The following is a 17,104-nucleotide window of genomic DNA, read 5'->3' as shown; positions in this document are numbered from 1 at the left end:
TGTGAGAATACAGTCAGAGAATCCACCATAAAATTAAATTGCCCTGATAGATTTAATTAAAATTTTTTTCCCCAGCTCAAGATATCTGTACAATTAACAGCCCAGTGACTGACTCTGATTATCCATATGCACATGTCTGAGGGCGAGTTTCCATCTTACTCCCAGAACACGTGGTGGTTTCCATGACATTGCCCATGCAACTGAGAACAGAATCCTTTCAACAGCAGTCCTGCTAGAGGGGGGACACGGTTCACCTCAAGATTTCAACAGCCTGGTACAAAACAGGACTGGGGAATTTCAGGCTGGGTTCAACAACTTGTATCCCTGCTGTATGATGTCTCGGCTACTAGTCTGACATTTCCAAAGCTCTGCGGAAGTCTCCTGACTTTCTTCATCACCTCAGGAACCTTTGTGTCTGCTTCCTTCTCGCAGCAGAGTTTTTGTCCTCGCTGCTGCTGCTGCAGCTCTCTCCCCCCAGTGTTCTCTTTCTGCCTAAACTGCTCTGGGGGCTCCTTTGCGCTAAGCGTCCTCAGCTGCCAGCAGGAAGGCACAATATTCCCTTGCCTCCCGCAGGGACCCACCTAACCAAGTTATACAGAGACCAGCTTCATCATTTTGCTCTTTCCAGGTTCATATTAAAAAAGCTGTAAGCTTTCTGTGATACTGAAAAATAGAGACAGAAACTCAATTAATCCATCATATTCCATACCAAGTCAGTAAATCCTCTGGGTAAATGGTAGCTTTGCTAAATTTGAGTTGGAGTTTCTTTCTCTTTAGGGTAATCCCTCTCCACTGAGATGGAGAAAATAAAGTTAAATTACAGAGAACACAGAAGAATTGACTTTACTATGGGACAGAGATCCAGACAGAAAGAAAAAAGCTCTGACAGAGGGCGTTAACTGAGTCGATCTACTCTCAAAAATCCATCCTAAAGGTGTTAGGAAGGCCCTTCTCCACCCTGCATACCAGTAGAATTGCTACCTTATTGTTTTAAGTTGGAAAAGTTGTTTTCTGAGTAGAACTTGTATAAAACACAAATGATTCAAACGTGTATGTGCAATGGGACAAACACGTATGTGCAACAGGACAACAGGGAGGAATAAAGTTAGGCCAAGTCTACCTTTCCCTATCATTACTCTCAACTCTTTGACTACTGAATGAATCAAAACAAACACGAAAAGTTACGATTTTCAGTCTCACCATCTGTTTCTGTTGTCCATCCTTTCCCATCCATCTTCCTGAGGACAGTCTATCAACATGATCCTGATCGAGTACACAGAGGGACGCTAAGGCCAGCCATAGCTATTGAAAGACAAGGTAGAATTAAATGTTTTATAAGTACTAAAAAGAAATTATTAAGAATCCCAAATGCCATTAAATTATTAAATTAAATTATTAAGAATCCCAAATACTATTAATTTATTAAATTAAATTATTAAGAAACCCAAATGCTATTAAACTATTAAGAAACCCAAATGCTATTAAATTATTACGAATCCCAAATACTAAAAATGTAAACTTTGTCAGACAAGAATGTCACTGTTACCTGCAAACTGTTTCTGAGGAGAAGAAGAAATTCAAGGACTAATAAAAAAAGAACCAAACCGACAAAACTTTATCTCAGTGATACTGGTTTGCTTAAGTTCTCTTCTCACTGCACGGGGCATTTAGGATTACCTAGAAGAGGGATCTGAGCTAACTACTCTTCAGAGGAAGCTCTGCCCTCTTCCTCTCCATTGCCTGCAGTGAAATTTGGAGAGACACAAGCTACATGAGGATAATCTGGCGGTAGACCTGCAGCCCAAACCAAAATGCACTCGACAGCAGCATTTTGCAATTGTTTTTGATCAAAGGTTTGATTTTTTTTTTCCCAATTAAAGCCATTTTGTTCATCCCTGCAGGACTCCCCCCGCGCCCCCCAGAAACGCACACCTCCGTTGCAGAACTAGGTTCGTGCACATGGAATGCCGCACTGATGCTCAGGGCACCTCCGGGCCCTGGTTAAACTACCAGGAGCAGGAGCTGGTGGTAATCTGAGACCCTGTCTCTCAGAGGGCAGAGAAAACAGGAGTAAGGTGGTGGAAAGCACAACTGGCACGGCCTTTTAAGATGGAAAGCAACATGTCAAGTGCTTGTAACCATTGCAAAGCTCTTCTTCCACATGCAATTATGGTGCTTGAGAAGCCAGAATCTGTACTCCCTCTGATGGTAGGAATGCCATAATTTACAAGTATGCTTTTCATGGTGTTTCAAGCAATCTGTGAAGGCTAAGTTGGCCCAAGTTTCTGTAAGAGAGTCATGGAAGAAGAAAAACCCACAGAAAAAAAAAAAAACCCAAACCCACCTCAGGTAAACAATAAAGGGCTCAGCTTTTCATTCTGAGACTAAAACACAGGTGAAGCTTAGCTTAATTGCTCTAGAAAATGTTTGTTACTGAGTGTTTTCATAATAGCCTTGAGATGTGGCAGCTGATGACCCAGAAGTCAAACCACTTAAACTAACAGTGCAGAGAGCTGGAAAAGGACAGCTGATAACATACTGTGCAATTTTCCACACAGATGATCTCATAAATTTAGTAAAAGTCAGGTATCACAAACTTAAAGCGGAAGTACCTCAAGGATAACCCCCCAAATGTATAAGCGTAACACCACTTCTTCGTTACTTGGGAGGTACCCAAGATACTTAATCATATTTAATCAAAATGCAGTTTTTACTGGTGTATTTCTGCCAGGTAGAAGACAACTCAATCTGCTGTGACATAGCAAAAGCAGGAATTTTATTAGGATAAAGAGTGGTCACCTTAGTTAGGATACCTGTCCATGCACACAGCAGGATTTGCAGAATAGAAACTCTATACTGTGTGAATTGTTGCCTGAAACGACCCGCGTAAGGACGTTTAAATCTAAACCACAGGAAGGCTCTTGGATCATCAGCTCGTTAGTTCAAACGTCCTACTGCACGATTAAAATGAACTAACATTTAGTAAAGTTCTTACTCTGGTCGTGGCAATGCATCTCACTGGTGATCTGTATTCCTCTTCCATTTTGGTCAGAGCTATGATGGTTTCAGCAATAGCGTTCTTCGTCACACGGGACCAAGCTTCCGAGAGATGACCCTGTGAAAGAGGAAACTGTCCTGAGAGCTGCTACAAGCACCCTCAGGTTAGGATCTCAAGTTTGAAAAGAAAAAGAGGCAGTCGGGGACGACCTTGACAAATCAGGTCATGGCTACTGATTACATTAGAGTATACTCAGTCCCAACCATTCCCTTAGGAGCTGCTACCCTAGGTAAGCAATTCAGAATCTGCTGAAAGCGGGATTTATACCCACATCTGAGAGGACGACACTTCATCTGACTGATCTGATCCCTTTCTCTTTTGTAAGAAACGCATCTGAGAGGACGACACTTCATCTGATCCCTTCCTTTTTTGTAAGAAACGCTTACCTAGAATCACAGACTGGCTTGGGTTGGAAGGGACCTTAAAGACCATCCAGTTCCAACCCCCCTGCCATGGGCAGGGACACCTTCCACTAGACCAGGTTACTCAAAGCCTCATCCAGCCTGGCCTTGAACATTTCCAGGGATGGGGCATCCACAGCTTCTCTGGGCAACCTGTTCCAGTGCCTCACCACCCTCTCTGTGAAAAGCTTCTTCCTGATATCCAATCTAAACCTCCCCACTTTCTATTTAAACCCATTACCCCTTGTCCTGTCACTACAGGCCCATGTAAAAAGTCCCCCCCAGCCTCCTTGTAGCCCCTTCAGGCACTGGAAGGCTGCCATAAGGTCTCCCCCGGAGCCTTCTCTTCTCCAGGCTGAACAAGCCCAACTCTCTCAGCCTGTCCCTATAGCAGAGGGGCTCCAGCCCTCTGAGCATCTTTGTGGCCTCCTCTGGACTCGCTCCAACGGGTCAATATCCTTCTGATGTTGAGGGCTCCAGAGCTGGACGCAGCACTCCAGGTGGGATCTCATAAGAGCAGAGTAGAGGGGCACAATCCCCTCCCTCAGCCTGCTGGCCACATATTAATTCCAAGGGGAATTGCTTAAACAAGAGAATGCAAGACCCACACCAGTATACCCAAGAGCCAGCACTGCTGGAAAACCATCAGGTACGTGGGAGATGGAGCCTACCATACTCTGGATATGCGTACAAGTTGCCGCATCTGACTCCGAAGTTTTACGAACTTTCCTATTAACGTCTGCAATGGTTTTGGAGAACCAGGTATTAACAAATACAACAGTTCCATGGGTGAAGGTCTTGAACAGCTAGAGGAGCTGCTCAGGCAAAAATATTACATGCACCTGATTCTAGTCAGCCGGACATTTTCCATTTCTACTGATCTCTTTCTTTTATTCCTGGCAAAGGTTTGGCTCAGCTGAGTTTTGACCAGCTGTTCATTCAGGGACAAGCTCTTCCATCATCATGGGAGCCAGAATCCCGTAAAACAAGGACCACAGTTTGCTTCAAAAGACTCGCCCAACACTATTTAAAAATTGTTGCTGAAGAGAATCCCCTATTTCCCTGTCATTTTCCCACTTCCCAAAGCACATCTGCCAACAACGACTACAAAAGACACTGGCAACAACTCTTAAAGAAAAGAAAAAAAAGCCTCTTGAAAAAATTACCCTGCAATTCATTCCCAATATATCCTGCATCTTCTACATAGTGGGGTGCCTGAGAAAAACACACAGGGATGTACGGACAGGGGGCAGCATGCTGACCTTGGCATTTACTGTCTTCTGAGCACGTGTCTTTGCAAGTGCTATTTTTGGTGTTTTTTTTCGGTCCTAGTTTTTGTATGCAATTTGCTGAAGTGTTAAATAAACAAAAATCCTCCGTGTGTAATCACAGTGGTACCTACAACCGACCTTTCCCCTCTGGAGCAACGGAAGCAAAGACTAAGTGATGGTTTTATGCACTGACCAGCACTGCTGAGGGCCAACACACCTTAATTGTAACTCAGCTAAAGAGGAGTTGTGAGGTCAGAATCAACAGCAGCAATTGCAAAGAATTCCCATCCAGCTTCAGCAACTTTGAGAAGGGATCTCCTTAATTGAACCACAGCGGATGGTTTAGAAAACAGCACTCCCAAGCTGGACATACTGAATCACAGCTTTCAAAGGGTAATCACAGAGGAAAATTTGGGTCATTTAGAGCATCTCACTGAAATAGGTACAGAATGGGAAACAAAAAGAACTCCCCAGCTAAACTCCTTTCCTGTAAACCTATACAAAAACTTATCCCTCCCCGCCCCAACATTCTTTTTGGGAAATAGCTGAACCACTTTTCATCAAATTCTTCTGCCAAAAATATCTGCCCGAAGCAGATACAGCTATGGAAAAATTTCAGCCCAGATGGTTAAAGTAATAAACAACTATAAACGTAGATTTCTGTAAGACTGGAAAAAAATCAATTTTAACATGCAGTCTTAAGCAGAAATTCCACATATACAAACTATATAGTTATGTGAAAATGACAGTCATCCTACTCCACAGACCTTTTTTACTTTTCAACTGGAGATCGGAGTGCTCAATACTTAAAAAAATTGGGCTTCTAAGTTAATAATGTAGAAAATGACAATTATTGTTAGCAACGTAAATTTCTAACATAAATAGTGTCTTTTTTAAAAGGCTTATTTAAAAAATGGATCTCTGTTCATCAGAATCAGTTCCTACTGCTCCTGCACCTAGACTCTACCCAGAAGACTAGACCTTTTTCTCCTTGAGACCAACTCACATTTAACAGCTCAATCCAACACTAACTAATAGAAAGCAATGAAAAAATGTACCCCTCATTATCAGAAATGTTTGGATACCCCCTTTTACACATTTAAAGCATCGAAACTTACTGCTGCCATGTCTTTAATGAGTTTAATAATGATCTCCGAAATCTGTGTAGGCGTTGAACCCTTCATCCACCAATGGCTTTCGCCCCGCCGAATATAGCTGCAAAGGAGACAGGGTAACCCACACATACAGTGAATTCAAGTAATTAGCTAATATTTGTCAAAATTCATTCCAAAGGAATAGTGCACATATTCACTGCAGGGTAAGTTGTTGGATTTCTTTGGCTGGTTGTTGTGGTGGGTTGGTTTTGTTTTTTTTTAATCACATTCTTCAATAGTTTTTACTTTTTCCATTTATAAAACAAAGGTTATAAAGGACAACGTAACTGACTTCAAAGAAAGTAATTTTTTTGTGCCTTTAGCTTGCAAATATGTACGTATTTTTAAACAAACCTGGAATTGAAGATCATTGGAAGCGTGACTGTAGTAACTCCTTTGCCTGCCGTCGTGCCAGCTGTCCCTGTTATAGTAGTTCCTTTGGCTTTTAGCTGTACAGTGAGAGCTTTGGCAATGCATCCCAAAAACATGTCTAAGATACCCAGTTTATTCCAATCTCCTTTTTCTGTGGAGTGAATGATATCACTTATATCTGCTGGCGGAAGAGACTTCACTCCTATAATGCTTGCCAGACGACTAGGGGTTACCTCAGGCAAAACACGTCTTAGTAATGATGTTACCTGCAGGGGGAAAAAAAACCCAAACATCAGAACACCACAATTCTTACCAAGACAGCTGGCGTTTTCAAGCAAAATCAAATAAAGTCTTTTTCCTTCTTCACAAGTTTTTTGTTGCTCAGTAAGAAGGACTGAAGCCATTTTCTGTATGTAAATCACACCTGCAAGATATTCTGTAAGGTTTCTATCTTCCCTTGATGTGTTTATTAATATACTCAGTGATACAAGGCCAAAGAGTCCAGAACAAATCTCACTCAAACACTACTTAGTCTTCATATAATAATAAAAATATGCTTGGTACCAGATAACAGAGGTACAGATGTTTGTACAACTCTGATTTGCTTGCACGTTACAGGCCTGTTACCCACTGTGTATATAGTCGTTAGATATATATGTCATCAGATATCGTCTTCAGATGTCAGAGGCTTTGTGGTAGAACAGTTAGACACTTCAGACTTCTGAAAACAAAGTACTTGCCTCAGAGTACTGAGAATCATGATACCCTCCATCCCCCTCACTTAGTTTTCCTTGTGATATTCTAACTTGACGTCTTTTGAGAAAGGAAATCTGTGCCAATTACTCTGGATCTAACAGAGGCTGTCTTGAAATGATACACTTCAACCTTACCAGCTGGTGGAAATGGGGTTGAAAACGGCTGGTATCGTGCAAACTTTGATCCAAATCAGGATGTATGAAACCTGAAGGGTTAACATGTCATATCTGATGTCTCAAGCTTTCGATGTTGTCTTGACAAACTGTTTACAGTTTAAGACACGACCCCCCCCAAGTATTTTGCATCTGAAATATGTCAGAATCACTAAGCAGGGCAGCATCTGCCTCCGGGCAAGTTGAGATGTGACACTGTAACAGTTCAGAAAACTGGGAACAGAAAAGTAGAAAATATGAGACACAAAAACTTCTGGGATGTGAACTAAAAATTCACCTAGGAGAAGGCAAACCAGCTAGCAACAGGCTCCTATTGCATGAACTGTACTAGAGCCAATATTTTGTGTATTTATATATTTAAGTTACATTATGTACTTATAAACACACACACACTCAGACGGACAACATCCAAGTTGAGAAAGAAACAGATGTTAAAGCTCTACCTGAGGATACCAAGAGTAGAAAAGCATTGTCTGGTTCCACACTACTACACTCGTAGCCTGAGAGTAGGACACAGATGTTAAGGATTCATGCCAGATGAGTAACAGATGCTGCTAATTAAAAACCTCTCAGCCTACCTATATAGGCATTATAGATGTGTAATGTGGAATACCCAAACACCACCAGATTTTTAGGTCCTGTCCGTTTGACGGATATTTCAACCGTTCTCTACTCATTCAAGGTCTAATCTCTGCTCTGCCTGTGATGTTTTAGCAAGACTGTCATGAGTTATCCTGTAATTCTAGCTGTCACTGTGCTTCGAGGTCAAACACGACATTAAAAGGACAGGAATTAACTACAGCCTCCTCAAATCAGGCAAACATTTACTCGTATTTGGAGCACATGCAGCACGTATCAATGGGGGTAGCTGTGTAGCTCTCTCACACCCTTTCCCCACGGTGAAGCGGCGTAAGATCTTATTAAAAAATAAGCAGTCACCTCCCTAGCTTCCTTCCACACCTGAAAACTTCGCTGTTTTTTACGCAGCCTTCATACATTTGAGAAATGGGAAATGACCAGCTCTGATATTTGAAAGCAGCAGCTCTGGTTCTTGCAATTGTACGTAACAATTCTGGATGATGCTGTCCAGATGCAAATCATGAACTTTAAGATGTCTCTTCTTTGGGATGTAACACGTAACACTGGTCTAAATTTAAGCAGTGTCAGTGAAAGGCCGTGCCAACCTCAGAATCTGAACTTTATCTTAGGGAGAATTCTTAGCCATTGCGAAAGAAAGGCAAACTGAAAATACGCCGAAACTAGATAATCTTTAAGGTCCCTTCCAACCCAAACTATTCTATGATTCTATGACACGGACAAACCTGTTGAAAACAGGAATAATTGGGCTCCTGTGAAGTAAGATTCACTGACTACTGTGAAGTTCAGGTTCACCGGAGAACCCTTCGCAACATCACCCCAAAACAAAGGCCGTGTGCTTCCGTACAAAGCTCCCACATTAGGACGCACAGAGCGACTAATTGCTCTTGCTTCATTTCAGGAATGAGCCCTGCCAAGCACGTCGTGTGGCCCTTTGATGTGCCGTCTGAGAAAGCAGGTTATCCTAACCTATGCAAAATCCTTCAGAATTAGGACAAGAAAGGTAGAGTGATATCACTCAAAGGCGTTTCAGAATAGTTTGCTGATTTAGATTAATGATGATGTCTTAATTGAGCAATTCTGGGGTTCCTCCACCTCGGTTCTACCTTCTGGAGACAAAACATTACAAACTTACTCAGAAGTGAGCTCGTTTTAATTTCACAACTGCAGCCTTCAGCTTCAACACTGTTCATGTTTCCGACAAAGAGCTTTATACAGTCAAATTGGGGTGGTGCTGGAGTATGTATGTATTTACCTGTCAAGCACACCAAACTTGATCATTTTAACCCCATTCAAAAACTGGGGGGAAAAATAAATGCAAACCCAAAACCTGGCACTTAAATTCTAAAAAGATTCTGAAATTTGTTTTTAAATGGTCATAAATTTCTACTTGCCCTCTCCTCATGATTTCAGTAATAAAATGAGTAGCTTTATTTCCAATTATTCTTTATGTGGAATATAGGCACGATCTGAGTGGGAAAGCAGTTTTGAAGTGAAAACACGAAATTACACTTTCCCCCCAAAAATAAGTTCAAATAGATACTACACCATCACGCATGCAATTAGAGGTTTCTAAAGGCTTTTTTCCTAGGAACGGGGGACAGACAAGGACCGGTTAGCACTCACCTGTCTCTGCACCCTGGGAGAAGCGGTGTGTAGTAACGAGAAGAGATCCTGTAGCAGAGTCAGCTGCTGAGCCAGATACTGCCGGCCTACGTTGGAACCGCTCAATGCCAGAACCATTGACAGCAGCTCAAAGCAGTAAGCGTCGGAAGAAGCATCTTCATCGCTGGGCTGCGAGTTGGCATTCTCTTTGCTCGAGATGGCATGCTCCCATTCCTCACGCACCCGGGTTGCTTCCATCCGTATGGCCTGGACTATATGAGCACACACCTATCCAAACAGAAACCAAATACACAGTAACCCTTAAAAAACTTCTAGAAAGCGAAAGAGATTGTGTTTTATGTACCTTCACAACTCTTGACTAAGATGGAAAGCCTGTGAAATCTGGCCTGTGCTTAAATTACTTTGCAACATAAATTCAAATGATGAACAACATAAAGATTAGATTAAATTCCTGATTCTCAAGATTTAGATTTAATACTGTAAAATTTCATTGAAATAAATATTTTTGTATTGTAGTTCCTGGCTTTTAATTTGCTTTTTTCCGTAGAATTCAGATTAAAAAACACCCAAACAACCAGAAGAAATATATTTGCTCAGCATCCAAAAAAGAAAGGACTTACTAAAAGACTTTGTCTCTTGTTTAGTGTTCAGGGAGCTTAAAAAATTTTAGAAACCATGTTCATATTTTCACAGAATCACAGACTGGTTTGGGTTGGAAGGGACCTTAAAGATACCCAGTTCCAACCCCCCTGCCATGGGCAGGGACACCTTCCACTAGACCAGGTTGCTCAAAGCCACATCCAGCCGGGCCTTGAACACTTCCAGGGATGGGGCATCCACAGCTTCTCTGGGCAACCTGTTCCAGTGCCTCACCACCCTCTCCAGGAAGAACTTCTTCCTGCTATCCAATCTAAATCTCCCCACTTTCAATTTTTTTACCAATTCAATTTTTTACCGATTTCAGTTACTTTACCAATAGCATGTTAAAAAGTGTATTTAAGTGACTTTAAAGTTTGCTAAGATGGGTGGCAAAAAAGTATATTCTGCATGACTTACTAATGTAACAAACTTCAAAATGAATCTAGTACCTCTTACATTACTGGGGAAGTCTTTACGGCAATGTTTGTCTCATGATAGATGCAATAAAGATAATACAAATGATGGTTTAGCTGGTATATTTTTAAAAAAATAAGTATTCAAAAGGAAAAACATATTCTTAACTACTGCTTTATGTCAAGAAAAACAAAGCTAAGAAAACCACAAACCCTAACTTTCACTTACTGCAGGAAAAAAATGTTCAATAATCTATGCAGTGATTACCTTTTTAGGTTTAAATTTTATCAAACCTAAATACTTTTTGGTGACAGAAAGGGGGACAAAAACATGCAAAACCAGGAATCTAAACTCTGTCACTGAATCTCTTCTAAAACTTTGAGAGGGTCTACTATTATGCTGTGTCAGCAAACACGAATAAGTACCATTTGCAACTCAGTTCTGAAACTTTTATTTTTAAATTGAGTCTAATAAAGGTTTTTCCTATTAAAATGGATTTGTTCAGTGTCACTCTCAGAAGATTTTTCATATAAAACACACACATACACTATTTAAAATGTAAACCAAAATTCGATTACAAAGAACAACAGAATATCTGTCAAGTTAGAAGTACTGTATTCACTGAAAATGAGCATATTTATTACAGCTCACAAACACATAATCCTCAAAGAATTTCAGAATGAACAAACCTGCTTCTGCAAATTTGTCAGCTTGCTCCGGCTGAATATGATCCCTACCATGTGCTCCTTCAGGTCTGCATCTGATGTTGCCTTCATAAAAAACCACATTTAGTATTAGATCAAGAGTTGTAAAAACATTTCTTAATTACGGTAGCAATTAACATGGAACATCAACAAACTGCTTTAAAAGCCTGTAGCTGTTACAGAGAAATAAGATACAGAAGCAAGATCAATTTAACTATGGTTAATAAATACCTCTTAGATATATTTACTTTCTTTCTCTTTATGAGAGGAAATTTGAGCATTAAACAAAAGGAAATAATCAATAAGCAGAACAAGTGAAGGATAATTATCCGAGATTCAGCCTCTTCACGCAGCTTAGTACAGACACTGATTCTGTGAAGCAGTGAATGGAATATACTCCTCAGTTTTTTATATTTCACAGTAAAAGAAACAGGGAACACACAATTAAGTCACCACACAGCAGGTGTGAGAAAAATACACTTTTTACGAAACGAGTAATTCAGTCATGGGACTTATTGCCACCAGGTACTGGGTAGAGCAAAAGCATACATCATCTGAGAAATGAAATGACTTTCATTAAGGACAGTCCAGTTTTGGCTATTAAACGTGACAGTCCAGATACAGTGACCTTCTCAGCAGCACTTGTTAAAGTGTCCTTGCTGGAAGACAGGAGAGAACGCTCGGTAAAAGGACACCGGTGCTGTTTCTTAGTATTTTTGCACTAAACATCAACAGAGCCCCTCTTAAGGCACAGGATAATAGGCAAGAAGGACTTTCAGGCTGACCACTACTGCAGGTGTTAAGTACTCCTGCGACTGCAGGCGTAATTCGTGCCACCACTGCTATGATGTGTCCCTTACACGTGTGTTTCCCCATCACAATTTACTAATTAAAAAACACGTCGGTTTTTTTTTGTAAAAATAAGCAATTGTGACGTTTTACTTCTGTTTTGACCTGAAAATTATGTAGCATAAGACATAGGACAAATACTGAAAATCATCCCGGATCATTTTTTTCAGCAAAGTATTATTGATAGAATACAAATAAATACATTGTGTACTTTTTCTTCTCCTTCCGGGGAAGACAACAGGGCTTTTTCTTCTTGTTCTGGGGTTGGCTCAGCATCTCCAGAGATGAGTTTTCCAAATACCTGGAAGAAAGACAGTGACAATTAGCCTATCTCAAAGACAACCTTGTGCAGATGTGACATTTTACATTAAAAGATAAAGCACTGGCAGACTGTAATGAATAGTGACTTTCACCGGATAACACATCATTAAAATCCCACCTGGGATGTAATGAGCCGGAACACTCGCAGCGTCTCAGATTCACAGTTTCTTTGCTGAGCTACACTTGCAGATATCTGGCCTGCTATTTTAATGCTTTCACCATCTTTCCATCCAAGAATTTTCACTTGTCGAACTCTCAGGGTATTCTCTGGACCCTTCAATTCAATTTTGATGATGTGATTATCACCCCCAGGAAGTTCGCTTGTTACCCAGCCAATATGTCTTGAATCCAAGTCTACCTATTAAACGGGAATACAGAGATGGGAACTGACATTACATCAAACCAAGTCACCTACCTCTAAAAACAAACCCATCACGTATCGCTGGAACCAATGGTGTTTGCTATGAAATTTTCATCCTGAACAGTAAGACTGTCGTGTTTAATTGTAAGAATACTCAACCTCATGAATTCAGTGAAAAAAATTCTCAAGCTTAAAAACCAAAATATGACATAGTAATCTATTTTTTGTCTTTAAAGCCTTTTTAAAATAGTGGCCTATCTATCCTTTTTATACTCTAAGCAACAGTTCACATATACAAAACCCACTTTGAACTAGTATTTGCCCATTGCTTTCAATTAAAAAAAAAACCCATCCCATAATTTAACTGAAAATAAAACACACAACTATCAGTGATCATTTTGCCCCATCCACATGTACCCCTGCCCAAGAAACTAACTCTGTGCAAGTCAATGTCTGATACCCTTATCAAGAGATGCAGGACTTAGTAGGTGTAGAAAAGAGATTAACTCTATCAAATTAATTTATTTTAAAATAAATGTAGTTAAAGAAAAAACCTAGTTAGTGTTGCATGATTTAAACTGTTATGTCACTATCAGAAGCCAAATAATAACAGGATGCAGTGCCTGATTTAAACTGCTGGCAGCAACCTGAATGGGCCTAAGTTACACTTGCCCTGAGCCAAGTGAGCCTTCCCTCATCCACAGGGCCCAGCAGCTCATTTATAATGAAGCTAATATTTGTTTCTTCCCGTTACTATGCTAATTCTCAGTGTCTGTACTGAACTGGGCTGCAGCAGACAGGACCTTTTTTTTTTTTTGGTGTAATACCATACAACAGAGTATGCATGAGTTAGGGTGCAGTATGCAGGCCTGTTTGAAGATTATCAAGCACTGAGCTGCCCAGGCAAGCGGTGGAGTCACCATCCCTGGGGGTATTAAGACTTGTAGATGTGGTGCTTAGGGACATGGTTTAGTGCTGTACTCAGCGTGTTGGGTTAATGCTTGGACTTGATGATCTTAAAGGTCTTTTCCAACCTAAACCACTCTATGATTCTATAAAAAAACCCATTGGAGAAGTGTCAGAGAACTGCCCAGCAAAAAGGGAGCAACCATCCCTGGAAAAAACGCCTGGGCACCGTGTTTGACAGAAATAAAGCCAGGGAGTGAGGCAACAAGCTGTATGAACGATCACGACTCCAGCACCAGAGCTCTGCCACAGTCGTCTTTCATTTAACTAGACGGGTAGACACACCAGGTCAGTCTTGTCACAAAAAAGAATTCTCCAAGCGTGTGGGATGCCCATCTTTGTATCTACATATGAAGACTCACAGACAATACACACACAAACTTGGTATCCATCTACGTACACACACTCACACCTCACTGTTTAGTATGAGCCCGCTGCAGCACAGTTTAGTTTCTTCAGATGCGTAACATCTTTTGGAGCTGTATCTTTGCTTAAATGTTGTCTGAGACTAAGAGGTAGAGAAAAACAAACCATTCCTCTGCAATCAATGTGGTTTCTTGAAGAATTTTACCACTGACTGTCAGTAAGCCAAATAATAAAATTCTGAGCCCAGAATGGTAACTCCCTGCTTAGCAACCAAAGCATAGAGATTCTGAACTTGAGTGCCTGGAGAGAAGTCCCCAGCTACCTGAAGTTCAGAACCAAAAGGGCAGGGCAAAATGTGTGTTGTCAACGTGTATTAGACCACACAACTAGAAAAACGTGGGTTGAGGGTAAATGATTTATTTTCTCATTGTTACAGTGTTCTACTTCTGCTCACTCTTCAGCTGCATTTCTCTAATGAAAAATGATTCCATGAAGCAGATAAAAGAAAATGACAGTGCAACACTAAGCAGCCAGGCATCAGAATATCTAGCAATGTAAAGCACTACTTAATGCAATTATTTCAGGTATATTCTAAGTGCCTCCAGAAGCAACCAGTTTGTTGAAACTCTGCTATATGCAGCCAAAAAATGACAGCAATTTTTCAATGTCAACTGTTAAAATGTTTACCTGTTTTATTCTGCAGAGATCTTCTACTGCCTTGCCAGTGAGGAAAGTCATTGAGGTTACTTTGTTCTGCAGCAGACAAGCAAAATAAGAACAAAACACTTCAAATGAGGACCATTCCGGCTATTTCTTCCATATTAAGAGAGTAGGTACATAAAAGGAGACAAATTGTTTCATTACAAAAATAAAATTTAAAAGTGATCAAAACCAAGGACAACAAATTCCAAAGCACAACTCTCAAAAATAATTAGCTCCTTGTATGAAAAAGTGTAGTTGAAACAAAGACATATTTGTGACATTACTGTACAGATCAATAAACATGAATGTAGTAAGTGAAAAGGTTGTCTCTTTCTGGCAAGGTGATACAGTCGTAAGTTACTCAGTTATGGCCTATCAGCATTATTATAATTAAATTAACCATGCCTGAATTTCCCTGTATTTAATAATTGTGGTTTACAAGGTATTACTACTCTTCATAAGAGAAATTCAAGTGAAAAGGTAGAAATTGAGGTTGGACACAGTGGACAGTTGTAGTTTATGGTAGTCAGAAGTCTAGAAAATAGATTGGATTTTATGAAAACTCTTTATTTGAATAAGTCACTAAAAATTAAGTTTCCCAGTTTCATGCAAACCGTAAATTCAGTTGAACTGGTTTGATCACATTAAGTACTGCTTTCAAAACCACAGGAATCAGAAACTTTACTTTGAAATGTGAGCTTCTCAGTTAGAATCACAAACTGAATCGGACCACATAAAAGTCATTTCTTGACCGACAACTTTGAATAAGCACCTTCAATGAGAGCCATTGCATTTTCCTCTTACCCCAAGATCTCTGGAATTGTCTACATGAACACACACATAACGTGCATTGATGCCTTTTACACAGTTGATTGTGATGTTTTTAGTTTTGTTTTTATCTTCATCTCCTGATTCCCAGAATGTTTCTGTAGATCCGTCTGTTAAACTACCAATCATGGCCGGTCGGCTTGATGTTTTAATGTCAACGATGCTTGTTAGGTCTTTCAGACAAACCACTATACACAGTTCCTGTGAAAAAAAAAAATTAGAACATTTATAAGATCAGAAACTAAGCCAAAATACAGGCATTATTTTAAATTTTTAAGATCACAGACATATGTGTTCTGAGGAACATGGTCTCTGAATTAAAGAAGAAATTAGTCATTTATTGTTTCAAATTATTCAGTGCTTTAAACAAAAGGAAATATTAATAGCTAACAGCAAAATATACTGGCAAATGATTAAATGTATTAATAAATGGAAAACAACACTTTAAAGATATTAATTAGGAATATTAGCCTGTGCCCCTCAGAATAACAGATAAAAAAAGATATAAGCAAGAAAGAACTGGAGGTACACAGGATTTAAAAATTTAACTAACTCAGTGAACCAAATGAATTAACTGAATGAACCACAAGAGATGCCCATTTTACTTGCAAACAAGCACTGACAAGCAACGCTCCAAAATTTAGTTCTGAGTGATATACAGGCTAAATTGCAATGTTTGAACCACTAAAGCTAAATATGAGAACCTCAATATCAGCAACAAGATCTCAAACTGAGATATATTCAAGGAAATATGACGTTGAAATAAAAGATGTTTTAATTCAAACAGACTGATTATAAGAAACACAGGCTGCTCATAAATGATCTCTGCTCCCAAGAGAGGTGTAATACTTGCCTGATTCATGACTTCAAAACCAGACTGAATACTGATACTAAAGCTCTCTTCACTATCTCCATCATCAGATTTAGACAAAATATTGTTGATATGATGAAAAACATTGCTCTGGTGCAGGAATTGGTGATCAGATTGTTTGAATTTGAGACTCCAGCACCTGAAAACACATTTAGTGGATTTAAAAGTTTTGAATATTGTTTAAAAGACAAAGCCTATCAGAATTTAAGAACAAATAAATTTATCTCTACAAAGTCGTTTATACTAGTATTTATACATACAAAACCACATGACATCTTTTATATCTTCCCTATGTGCAAGGATACACACGCTCCTTTACACAGAGGCACATAAAGGTTTTTTCAAACTTCCTATCTACACTGAAAAATCTTTTAATCTATACTGTTACAACATTTCCAGCCTCTTAAGAACTTCCTTGATTTGTGCTTACCGTAAGGCCATTTGCTGTAATGCACTACCACTGGGAAGAGACATCATAAGGTCAGAGATTGTCTGGAGGAGGCGATGGAAAGTGTGGGGTAGTGGGTGAGCTGCTTCGCCAGCAATCACTATATCTGACAGAGGATGTTCACATACTCTTGTGTCTTTCTCCTAAGATACAAAGCAATTTGCAGGTTGTTAACAGGCTTTCAGACAAGAGAGGTTAAATAAATAAACATGTCAGAGAATCTCTCT

General features: G+C 39.8%; 1 protein-coding gene across 1 annotated transcript; it reads right to left on the bottom strand.

The window, feature by feature from the left end:
• Positions 1 to 308: 308 nt before the first annotated feature.
• LOC104514273 (E3 ubiquitin-protein ligase MYCBP2-like) lies at positions 309 to 17,020 on the bottom strand (the record flags this gene model as incomplete). The annotated part of the gene is made up of 13 exons (XM_010157897.1): positions 309 to 581; positions 1,201 to 1,302; positions 2,996 to 3,115; positions 5,849 to 5,945; positions 6,239 to 6,522; positions 9,409 to 9,675; positions 11,151 to 11,231; positions 12,217 to 12,315; positions 12,454 to 12,693; positions 14,716 to 14,781; positions 15,535 to 15,759; positions 16,412 to 16,568; positions 16,860 to 17,020. Coding segments are annotated over 13 exons (2,172 nt in total), but the record flags the coding sequence as incomplete, so codon positions are not given.
• Positions 17,021 to 17,104: the final 84 nt, after the last annotated feature.

Source organism: Eurypyga helias, unplaced genomic scaffold (genome assembly GCF_000690775.1).
Source record: "Eurypyga helias isolate BGI_N326 unplaced genomic scaffold, ASM69077v1 scaffold7528, whole genome shotgun sequence".
Classification (NCBI taxonomy): domain Eukaryota; kingdom Metazoa; phylum Chordata; class Aves; order Eurypygiformes; family Eurypygidae; genus Eurypyga; species Eurypyga helias.
Note: the sequence above shows the minus strand (reverse complement) of the source record. Positions and strands in the feature narration are given on the sequence as shown.